Here is a 12,329-nt window from a genome sequence, read left to right as displayed (position 1 = left end):
TCTTCTGGTTTTTGAACATGGCTGTCAACAGGAGACATCCTTCCAGACCAATAAGAAATCTAGGAGGCCAGCATCTCAGAGGACTGTATTGAGAGAAAAGCTAGTATGTCACAAGGAGAATTAGGGAATGGAGAATAAGATGGCCCTTGCAGGCCTTACTTGCCAGCTCAAATGGCCATTCCTGGATTTGTGTTTAGTGCCTAAGTGAATGAGCAGCACCATTTTATCTGTCTCTTACTCTTAGTTCCACTGTCCCTACAAGTGGGCAATGGCCTTTTTTACCTTTCAGCATGTTGCTTTCAGATTAGAGAAAGTTGTGCATTCCTGATAGTACCTTTTCTACATAAAAAGCCATGAATTTAGGCACTGCCAGTGGTAAAACCTCCTGCTTATGAAAGGGTAGAATCCTGCTGATTTAATCATTCATTTATTGCATAATCAGCCTGCAGCAGGCTTTCATGGTCTCAAGCACATCTAAGCTAACAGGGTGGCTCACACCCTATAATGTCCAGGTTGGGTGCAGTAGTTGACTTTACAGGATGTTCAGTTTCTAAATTTCTAAAGAATAGCACAGATGCCTTGTTTATGACACATAGACCATATTGTTGAGCAGTCTTCAAATGAATCTAGAAATATATAGTTTAAAAAGGCTCGTAACTTTTGATAGCCTCTAGTAAAAGAAACGGACTGACATCTCTCAAATACATTTTTATCTTTCCCCACCTGCAGCCATGCCTCTTCAATTCTGAGTTGGAAGGGCCACAGAGTAAGAGGGCACCATATCTCCCCCATGGCTCTGTCTTTTAGTTATTCATCCTTGTATTAAGAATGCTTACAGGGCAACCAGCACCAGTAAATTGGTGGCTTCTGGGAAGGAACCTGGCCTTGGAATTGAATTCAAACATAAAACTCTTGACACAGCTTAAAGTAAACTGGTGTTCTGTTTGCTCTTTAGAACTTGAGTTTTGTTCAAAGGGGGCTTGGATTACTTGGGTGGAGAAAACACTAATAGAAGTACTTCTTCTCTTAGTTCTCTGCTGAAAGCATGGCAAAAGTGACACTGTTGTTAGTGGCCCCAAGACATTGCTTTGTTGAAGGTGAGATGGGAAGAGCAGGGTAGGAAAGGAAGAACAGGGATTTGGTGTGACTGAACCCTTTATTGTCTCAGCCCACCAACCCTGCCTGATCAGGCCTTGATTATTGTATTAGTCCATTCTCACATTGCTATAAAGAAACACCTGAGACTGGGTCATTTTTAAAGAAAAGAGGTTGAATTGGCTCATGATTCTGCAGGCTGTACAGGAAGCATAGTGGCTTCTGCTTCTGGGGAGGCCTTAGTAAGCTTCCAATCATGGCAGAAGGCAAGGATGGAGCGAGGTGTCTCATGTGGCAGGAGCAGGAACAAGAGAATGGGGATGAGGTGCTACAGACTTCTAAACAACCATATCTCACGGGAACTCACTCACTATCACAAGAGCAGCACCAAAAGGATGGTGCTAAACTATTCATGAGAAATCCACCCCCTGATCCAAACACCTCCCACCAGGCCCCACCTCTAACATGGGGTATTACAATTCTACATGAGATTTGGGCAGGAACACAGGCCGAACCATATCAATTACAACCCCACTCCTTACTCCTGCCTGTCTCTGGTATATTCTCTTACACTCAGTGGCCTCTGAAATTCCTCTCAGCAATGAGGTCCTGTGATTCAGGAACGCATACAGTCTCTTTATTCACCATCCAGTCTGCTTCTAATTGTTATTGCTTTATTAGAAAGTATCTTTGCCATCCATTCCCTCCCCCGTGTCCCACCTGACATTTCATCCAAGTGCTTGTCACATATACAGAACCATAAAATTATTCTGTGACTCCCATTGCCCGCAGATTCATAGTCCAACTCCTGACCTCAAAAACCTTTTACTTGTCTGCTTCATATGACTGTCTTCAATCCATCACTTCTATTTGCCACATACCTGCCCTTTAGTCAGGTTCAACTGCTTACTGACCTCATACTCCTCACACTCTCCTCCAGCCCAACTTCAAGGATACCCCTTTCTGGTGCACTTCCACATGGAAGGTATTGGAACTAAAACTGTAGTGCATCACTCTAAGGCATTTCCACTTAAATAGTGAATGCCAAATCTAATGAATTTCTTTCCCTCACACAGTGCATTTAATCTGTGAGAAAATTATATCAGTCTACCTAACAATATATGTCTGTAATCGTTCCATATTCACAATAACCACTGCTATGATTTAGTTTGTATCTGCCGTGATTCATTTTATAAATTATTGTAATAGGCTACTAATTAGTCTTCCTTCTTCACCCTTGCTCCCTACAGTCTATTCTGAACAGAATAGACAGAGTGATCCTTTTAAAACCTAAGTCTGATCATGTAATTCCTCTACTCAGAACCCTTGAATGGCTGGCTCCCCATTTCGCTCACAATAGAGACCAAAGTCCTTTTAATTGCCTGGGTCAGATATGATCTGTTCCTCCCCTCCATTGTCTCATTGACTTCATCTCCTACTCTCCTCCCCATTGCTTACTCTGTTCTGGTCACACTGACCTTCATGCTGTTCCATGAACACACCAGGCACTCTCCCATCATAGGGCCTTTGCACTAGCTCTTCCACCTGCCTAGAATGCTTTCCCTATAAATATCTGCATGGCTAACTCTCTCACTTCTTTCAAGTCTTTGCTCAAATGTCACTTTCTCAGTGACCCTGATAACCTATTTAAAAGTTATCTCTCTGCCACAGTCCCAATCCTGTTTACCTTCTCTATTTTTTATATAACATGTATCTTTTTTTTTTTTTTTTTTTTTTTTTTTTTTTTTTTTTTTGAGACAGGGTCTCACTCTGTTGCCCAGGCCAGAGTGCAGTGATATAATCTTGGCTCACTGCAGCCTCCACCTCCTGGGCTCAAGTGATCCTCCTGCCTCAATCTCTCGAGTAGCTGGGACTGCAGGGGTGCCCCATCATGCCCAACTAATTTTTGTATTTTTTTTCAAAGACAGGATTTCACCATGTTGCCCAGACTGGACTTATTACCTTTTAACCAACTATACAATTTGTAGAATATAAACCCCACGAAGGCAGAATTTTTGTCTCTTTTGTCTCCTGATGTATTACCAGCACTTAGAAAAGTGTCTTACATATAGTAGGTGTTCAATAAATATTTGTTGAATGGTGGAGGGAGGGAGAATTGGATGGATGATGACAGAAGGAGGGGTCAGAGGTCTAGAAAGCAAAGCAAGAGAGTATGTGGTAATTACTACTACATACTAATGACTTCCAAATCTATATTTTTAGTCTGTATCTCTTCTGAGCTTCAGATACATATAGCCAACTGCCTACTAGACTTTTCTGGGTGTGTCTACATCAAATGTACAAAAAAATAGTATTATAGTATAGAGGACAGACTACCAGTTTATAAATCAAGAGAACTGTGTTCTATTCCCAGGTCTGTCACTAACTAGCTGTGGGATGTGGGGATAGTCATATAACCTCCTTGAGTCTCAACCTTCTTGTCTGTAAAGCAAAAATATTGGGTTAGATTAGCCTAGATACCTCCAATGCTTTATCCAGCTCTATAGTTATGATTGTCTACATTAAAAAGGTAGCTACCACAATAATTATTTATATAGGCAAAAACCCTTTAAAATGCATTAGGAAAAGCAAGGGCTGGTTGGCAGGTAGCATGTAGAGCTTTGTACCTTCTCTGGAGCAGGCACTATAGAGTGATGGGTAGGTTTTCAAGCTCAGATGTGACACAGGCCAGCCTGGTTTCATATCCCAGCTGTCCACCACTAAAGAGCCATAAGATCTCTGATAAGGATCTTAACTTCTCTGTTGTAGACTAGGCAAAATCAGACCTGGTATAAAAAGTCAATGGCTCAAACTAGACTGGAGCAGACCAAGTACCAGTCTCCTAAAGATAAATGGTGAGTGAGTAACCCCTTGTTGCAGAAGCAACATCCTCTAATTTCCAGGAAATTGAGATATAACAAGAAAATAAAAAAGTGTCCTGGAACACACTTTTTTTTTTCACAGATTGTCTATCAGAGATTTACTGAATTCCCAATTAGCAGTTCTTAGTGATGAAAAAAGAGGGTAACACCATCTCTCCAGAAAAGTTGATTTTGCCAAGATTTTTCACTTTGGCGATTAGACCTTCTATGGAGACGTTACATTTTGAGTCTACGGGGAAATAACAGTGAACAGGGAATAAGTAATGGAATATCATCTGCTATCCATGTCCAGGTACATGGGAAAATACCCAGGAGCCAGAAAAAGAGCAAGAGCAATGTTTTCGTTTTACGATATCAAAATGAGAAGACTCTCGGGGCTGAATGCTATAAAGAGAGTTAGAGAAAGTGGGTAAATTGAGCATTAATTAAAATTCTCCAGCCTTCTAATTTTTCCAATCAGTTGGGATTACATTAACATACATTTAACCCCTGCTGATTGTCCAGGGGACCTTCAATCTTGAGCTGTCTAATAAAATCGACTTAAAGACTTTGCAGTATATAAATCCTAGCAAACCAGCTGAGTGAGCTGTGATGCTCCTTTGAAAAGCAAGATTCAAGTGGCTTATCGGTTCTCTATGCTGCTTCCTGCCTCACTTCTCAAAGATCAGCAATGACTCTGATTGCCCCAACATAGCTCCCCAGAGTGGATGCTTGGGTATAATTAGAATTGCTAAAAGCTCCTCCTTTTCCATTACCAGAGATTAGAGTTCTTTTTATTCCCAGTTATCTTGAATCTTTATACATGGAACTTTTCTTTGTCTCCATCCTGAGTGGTGATTGGGGTGCTATAGAGCTTAGCACATTACCTGATTAATAGGTGGGCTTTGAATTTGCTCTCCTATGGGTTATCATTGCTGTGCCCTGATCACTGTATTTCAGTGGGATTAGAAAATCAGGCCCAGACGACAAAGTGCTTTGAGCTGTTAATTAAGGAACGGGTACTATCCATTAAGGAAGATAGTATAGCCCATTACCCTGCTTGGTGGCATACCCCTAAATCTCACCAAATGCTATTAAAGAGGCTTTCTACATTTACCCCAGGAAAATAAATAAATCCTCAGCATTCTTGACATTACTCTTAGTGCCTTTTATGCCTTTTACTTAGAAGACAGTCACCACAGAAGAATCACAGCACCTAAATAAGGGTGATGACTTCATCACAGAATTTTTTTAAATTTTTATTTATTTATTTTTTTATTTATTTTGAGATGGAATCTCGCTCTGTCGCCCAGGGTGGAGTGCAGTGGCAGGATCTCAGCTCACTGCAAGCTCCGCCTGCCAGGTTCAGGCCATTCTCCTGCCTCAGCCTCCCGAGTATCTGGGATTACAGGCGCGTGCCACCATGCCCAGCTAATTTTTTGTATTTTTAGTAGAGACGGGGTTTCACCGTGTTAGCCAGGATGGTCTCTATCTCCTGACCTCATGATCCACCTGCCTCGGCCTCCCATAGACTTTTTAAATCCCACAAATGTAGCCAGGGGAGGGAGCCTTTGCCTTTTCATTGTTACATGTAGTCTCTCAGTGGACCTAAAGGTAGATTAAAGGAAACTCAAACAGTATAAAAGTGATTCTTAGCTTCACAAAAGGATTCTTTGCCACCTAATTCTCCTAAATAGTAAACTTAAGAAGCCTTTTTATTCTGAAACAGGATTGTATTCTAAAGTCTCTAATTTTAAAACATGGCTCTAACTATACGGATACTCTTGAAAATTCTTTACCTTATATAGTCAGTGGGGGGTTGTGTTCCATGGTCAAAGCCATATGTGTCTTCATAGCTGTAGATTTCTCTATCCATATGAGTGGTTCCTTCACAAACCCAGCCTTGTCTAAAGATCTGGGTGACGCAAGGATCTGGAAGTTTAGAAGTTCAGGTCTTAGCTACCACTCTACTCCAGACTTCTGGTAGGACTTTAGAAAGTCCCAGATTGGGAATTAAGAAAACTGGGTTCTATAATAGTAAATAATAATAACGCTACAATGATTGCTATTTATTGGGAACCTGCCAAGTGCTAGGCATTGAACCACATGCAATACAGACAGTATATTGTCAATTATCCTACAATAACCCTTGTAAGGTAGGAGTAGCATCCCTGTTTTAAAGATGAAGAAAGAGGTTTTCAGGGGTTATATAATTTTCCTAAGGTCATACAGTCAGTCATGAAGTTAAGATTTAAATTTAGGTTTACCTGCTCCAAGTTCATGTTCCTTCTATCTAATGTGGTGACCTGGAATGAGACATTTAACCTCACTCAGCTTTTTCCTCTGTAATATCAGAGATTGAGACTAAGTCAATAGTTTTCAACCCTAACTACACATTACAACTGCCTGAGAAGCTTAAAAAGCAACAACAACAACAACAACAACAAAAATGAATGCACAGGCTGCACCCCAGACTAATTAAATCAGACCCACTGGAGTGGGGCCCAGGCATTATTTAACTTCCAAATTGATTTGAATGTGCCACCAGAGTTAAGAATCACTGGAAATGTGATGGCTAGAATCCCTTCCAGTTCTTAAAAACTCAAAAGCATAAGTCTCAAACAATTCTAGACCTCATCTTCTCCATTTTGACCCAAACTACAACCTCTTCAGTGCCTGTGACTAAGACATTTCAGATTCCTGCTCACTAGGTTATTTTCCCTTTCCCTCTAATCCTCTCATATAGAACAAAAAACCAGTACAGTGAGGTCTTGAAATTACAGACTTGTAAAAATTAACAGAAAGTTTGTAAGTTCCCTGAATTCCTTTACCCCTTTTTTTGACCAAATACAGGGAAAGAGAATATTATGAGTAACTGATTATTCTTAGCCACACCGACAAGACAGAGAGTAGTAGCAAAGTGAGGAAGCTAGAGATCCTGATACCCAAGGAAGCTCCCAAATCAGCTGCTTGCCAACTTGAATAAGAGTCAGGTTGGGGGCCTTGGCCTAATCTATGAACAAGACTCATTTGTTTTCGCATGTGAGCTATAATCACTGGTCGTTGAGCTCTCCAAATCTTGAGATAGGAGAATTGTTAAGAGCTGAGTGGAAAAGAATGGATTACACAAAATAAATCCTTGCAGATACAAAACCAACACTAGAAAACCCATGACCATCATGCTTTGTTTTGTTGGGCTACAGACTGTAGGAGTTTGCTTGGAAAATGCTTTGATACATACAAATAGCAACAAGGAGCTGGCAGATAGAACAGGCTTTATGTATAAGATGAGTGCATATTTTGTTGAAGCACAGGGAGAATCATCTCATTAAGTAGGTTTTTAATGATTCTCTTTGGCCAAATTTATCTCACTTTAGTTAATGATTTCCCAGACGAGCTTGTTTTCTCTGCTGTCTTTCATATTTCCCTGTAAATGCTGCAAGGCTGACTCTGGACCTCACCTCTCCAGCAAGGAATTTGAGGAAAGGCTCACTGATATTTAAAAAAACAACATAAAAGGGATGGTTTGTACTCTGACTGATTTTGTGAAACCAGATCATTCTGACAGCTGTAGGCATTGTTGTAAGTAGGTACCCCATCATTGTCAAATTAATCCTGAATCTGTTCCTTCAAAAAGCATTAACAGAGAATATAGTAGCTACAATCTGAATTAAACAAATCCTCTCTCAGGAACCCTGGTTCTGAGAACTCTTGAAAATAACAGTTTAAACTGAGTGGGATTTTCTCCCACTAATTTCTTAATAAAAATGACAAAATTTGGCATAGCTGGACTGTCACAACAAAAGTAACGAACAAAACTAAAGGACTCTGGATGGGACAGACAGATAGGCCTGGGTCTTTACGCTCCAGATACCATGGTCACCAAACTAATGGATAAAATGATTTTTAGGTTCACGCAGTCAGTTTTCTGTGGAGCAGAGATGAATACCTCAGAGGCCACATCCTTCTGACACTCTTAGACAAAAGTTTGACAGAGATAGCAGGGAAATGTTAGATTTTGAAGAGGTCTGTCCCAAGCAAACATTTTAATTTCAAATGCTTTTGCCCTTACACTTAGATCTCCCACCTCCTGCAACCCGAGAAAGACCACCAGGATGCAAAACAGTATTTGTGGGTGGCCTGCCTGAAAATGGGACAGAGCAAATCATCGTGGAAGTTTTTGAGCAGTGTGGAGAGATCATTGCCATTCGCAAGAGCAAGAAGAACTTCTGCCACATTCGCTTTGCTGAGGAGTACATGGTGGACAAAGCCCTGTATCTGTCTGGTAGGTGTTTAGATGTGGGGATTGTGCCCACCAGGCACAATGCAGATATTAAAGATAGGACTATTTGTGTCTATAGCAGCTAAGTTTGGGCTTAGTATTACCTGCTCTTGCCTTCAGAGATGAAAACTGAATGTTCCCATTCAAATTCTTCCTTTAAAGCTCTTCAGTAGCTCCCAATTGTCTATGGGATAAATCCAGACTCCTCACATGTGGCATCTAAAGGCTTTGACTGTGGGCTCTCGCTCTTAGAGTCATCCCCCAATCCTTCCTTCCCTCACACACCATGTCCCAACCACACTAAGTGAACTCGAATTCCCAGAATGTGCCATGGTGTTTTATGCCTTTTCCTCTGACTAGAATCACCTTGCCCACCACACACACCCCCTAAAGCTCCAGCTCAAGCACACCCTCCCTGGAAAGCTATCTCTGACCTGTCTCCCCACTCTGCCCAGCACTGCTTTAGGCACTCCTTCCTCAGGGCTTTCACAGCACCTGGTGCTTCCTCCCAACATGACACCTACTGTACCATGCTAGAACTGTCTCTTTCCATATCCGTCTCCCCCACCAGAGTGTGAAATCGTTAAGGGCAGGGACTGTGTCTTATTTAACATTGAATCCCCAGCATCTAACACATAACCTGGCACAAGAGTAGATGCTCATAAATAGTTATGGAAGTCAGTTAGTTGTCAAATATTTATTGACTGCTAGGCAGAATGCTAGGTTGCTGGGGATACAGCAAAGACTGAGGCAGATAGACTTCCTGCCATCAACGATAGTACATTCTGGAAATGGCAAAATATAATATATATGAAAACAAATAAATAAGTTACTTTCAGTACTGATAAGTGCTCTGAGGAAGATAAAAAAGGTTAAGGTACCCAGAGTTGTTAGGGAAGGAAGTCTTCTCTGACATTTGAACTGAGATTTGAATAATGTGAAGAGAGATTGCCATGTGAACATCTTGGGGAAGAGCATTCCAAAGTAAGGAACACCAAGCCAAAGTCCCTGAGATGAAAATGGACTTGGTATGTTCAAGCAGAGAATAGAAGGTTAGTATGACTGGAGCACAGAAAATGAGAGAGGGAGTGGAGGGAAATGAAATCTGAAAGGTAGGCAACTATGACAATGTGTTTTATTCTGGAAGCCACTGGAGGATTTTAAGGAATTCAGTGACATGATCTGATTTACATTTTAGAAATGTTACTTCTGAGCAGAAGATGGGCTGAGAGGTATGAGCAGGGGTGGTGACTGGGAACTAAGTTAACCAACTGTAATATTAGTCTAACCCAGAAGTGATGGTGGCTTGTACAGTACGGTGGTTGGAGTGGAGATAGTAAGAACTACTTTGCATGAAATCTCCTGTTTATAGTAAAAATTCAGATTTAGGGTGTGTCTTGGTCCATTTTCTGTTGCTTATAACAGAATACCTGAAACTGGGTAATTTTTTTTTTTTTTTTTTTTAAGATGGAGTCTTGCTCTTGTCACCCAGGCTGGAATGCAATGGCATGATCTCGGCTCACCACAACCTCTGCCTCCTGGGTTCAAGCAATTCTCCTGCCTCAGCCTCCCAAGTAGGTGGGATTACAGGCACCTGCCACCACACCTGGCTAATTTTTGTATTTTTAGTAGAGATGGGATTTCACCTTTTTGGCCAGGCTGGTCTCGAACTCCTGACCTCGGGTGATCCGCCCACCTCGGCTTCCCAAAGTGCTAGGATTACAGGTGTGAGCCATCATGCCTGGCGAAGCTGGGTAATTTATAAAGAAAAGGAATTTATTTTTTACAGTTATGGAGGCTGGAAGTCCAAGGTCTAGGTAGCACACCTGGTAAGGACCTTCTTGCTCTCTGCAGAGAGTTAGTGCAGGTCTTTCTTCCTCTTCTTATAAAGCCACCAGTCCTACTCTATGACAACCCATTAATCCATTAATCCATGAATGGATGAATCCATTCATGTGGACAGAGCCTTCATGACCCAATCACCTCTTAAAGGCCCCAGCTCTTAATACTGCCACATTGAACTACTTCCTTGCCTAACAGTAATGGTTTGGAAGAATTCAGTCTAAGTGCTAGACATTTCATGATGACAGCATCTTCATTCATATAACAGGTGTTTATTGAACATCTTTCTTCTGTAAACTCTTGTGCTAGATTCTGTGCAGAGTAGAAAATGAGTAAAACCTAGTTCTTCCCCTTAATGAATTTAGGGTTAATATGTAGTCATACACTTACTTATTAAAGAAAAATGTATTTAGTGCTAGGCATTACTCAATATACTGATATGATACACACACTGCTAATAAGAGATTAAAAGTTATAAGTGCCATGAAGGAGGAAATGAGGGAGGAAGGTAGGAGAGGGAGAACGAGAATATTTCTGACTTCTAACTGGGGCCATCAAGAAAGGTAGCTTTTGGACCAAGTCTTTGACAAAGGGAAAACATTTGCTTGTGGACAGTGGGACATAAAAACAGGATGAGCAAAAGTACAAAGGTGGTAAGCTTTGGCAAACATTCAGGAAACAGCGAGTAGTGGTTTGTTTACTAAGTAGACATGAGAGGAGGAGGCAAAATATCAGTTATTAGCACACTCCAAAAGGCTTAACAGTTGGGTCTTTACTCCTTAGGTAATAGGGAATTGAAGAAATTTTTGAACAAGGAAGATAATTGTTTCTGCAAGATTAATTTGACAGCTCTATATAAAACTGTATTAGAAGAGAGATGAAAAAAGAGGAGAGGAGGTCAGTTAGAAGCCTGTTGTAATAGGCCAGGGAAAAGGTAACAAAGGTTTGAAAAAGTAGGCTGGTAACATGGGGAAGGAAAGGAGGAGGTGTAGATGGAGAATACTCTTATTACAATTGGTAAGTGCTATAGAATCTAACTACCAAAAATTCGGCAGCACTTAACAATGATAACAGAGCATTCCACGAGACTATTTTAATAAGAACATAAAGGTCTCAAAAAACCCTGCATAATTGTACTTAGAAGACGATATACTGTTCAGGAAGCATCCATCTAAACATCACCAAAATCAGCTCTCTGTTAACAGCCACCTCCTAGATCTTAGGGCTGCCAAAAGAAAGGGGATTTCAATCAGTGATATGAAAACAACTAAATTTTGCCCTTTAAATTTGAATCTATCGCCTGAAAGTGCACAAGTGCTAGCAATCTGCTGAATGGGGTGGCTGTTATCTCATTATGTAAAAGAAAGCAGTTAAAACAAACAAAAAAAAATCCCTTACAAAAGGGGGCTAGAGAATGTGGAGATCATCATTTTTTTTCGGATGGAATTGGAACACCTTTGGGAGCTGGCACTGTGCACAGTGCACCCACCCCATAGCATTCCAGCATCTTTAATGAGGTTTATGTAGAGCTTTCATCTCATCCTCTCATTTGATCCTCTGCACAGTTATGGGAGAGTAGGCAAGGTAATGATTAGTAGCCCCATTTTTCTCATGGCTCAGATGATCAAATAAGATGAATGGATGTGCAAGTGTATTATAAACTGTAAAGAGCCCTGGAAAGACTTGCTTATGAAATGTATTCATTCTTCCTTTTTCTAAAAAGAATGTGTGACAGTTTTAGCATTACTGGGTAATATTATACTTTGTAACAGCTTTAATTAGCTATAATAATTTAATTTTAATGAGGTATAATAATTGACATACAATGATCTTAACATATTTCAAAAATACAATTATATAATATTCTATATATGTATTCAGGTGTGAAACCATCGCCAACAATGGAAATAATGAATATGTCTGTTATCCCCAAGAGCTTCCTTTACACACCTTTTGTAATCCTGTCCTTCTACCCTTCCCTACTCCCGTTTCAGGCAACCATTTATCTGTTCTCTATTAGATTAGTGTGGATTTTCTGGAACTTTATATGAATGGAATCACACATTATGTATGCTCTTCCTTCCTTTCTATAGATCCAGATTTCCACTTGGTGTCATTTTCCCTATGTTTGAATTTCCTTTAACATTTTTTGTAGAGCAGGTCTGTTCCTGATGAATTCTTCCAACATTGATTTGAAAAAGTATTTCACCTTTCTTTTTGAAAGATGTTTGTCCTCTGTCAGATGTTGT

The 12,329-nt window shown here is 40.5% G+C and overlaps 1 protein-coding gene across 4 annotated transcripts in view; it reads left to right on the top strand.

Annotated features, from left to right (window-relative positions):
- ENOX2 (ecto-NOX disulfide-thiol exchanger 2) overlaps nucleotides 1–12,329 on the top strand; it is a 319,462-nt gene that overhangs the window by 246,322 nt on the left and 60,811 nt on the right. For all 4 annotated transcript variants that reach the window (XM_030934490.1, XM_030934489.1, XM_030934491.1 and 1 more), the window contains one exon: nucleotides 8,035–8,241. In XM_030934490.1, coding sequence (XP_030790350.1) covers nucleotides 8,035–8,241 — 207 coding nt within the window. The remainder of the gene's footprint in view (nucleotides 1–8,034; nucleotides 8,242–12,329) is intronic.

Source organism: Rhinopithecus roxellana, chromosome 7, assembly GCF_007565055.1.
Source record: "Rhinopithecus roxellana isolate Shanxi Qingling chromosome 7, ASM756505v1, whole genome shotgun sequence".
NCBI lineage: Eukaryota > Metazoa > Chordata > Mammalia > Primates > Cercopithecidae > Rhinopithecus > Rhinopithecus roxellana.
Note: the sequence above shows the minus strand (reverse complement) of the source record. Positions and strands in the feature narration are given on the sequence as shown.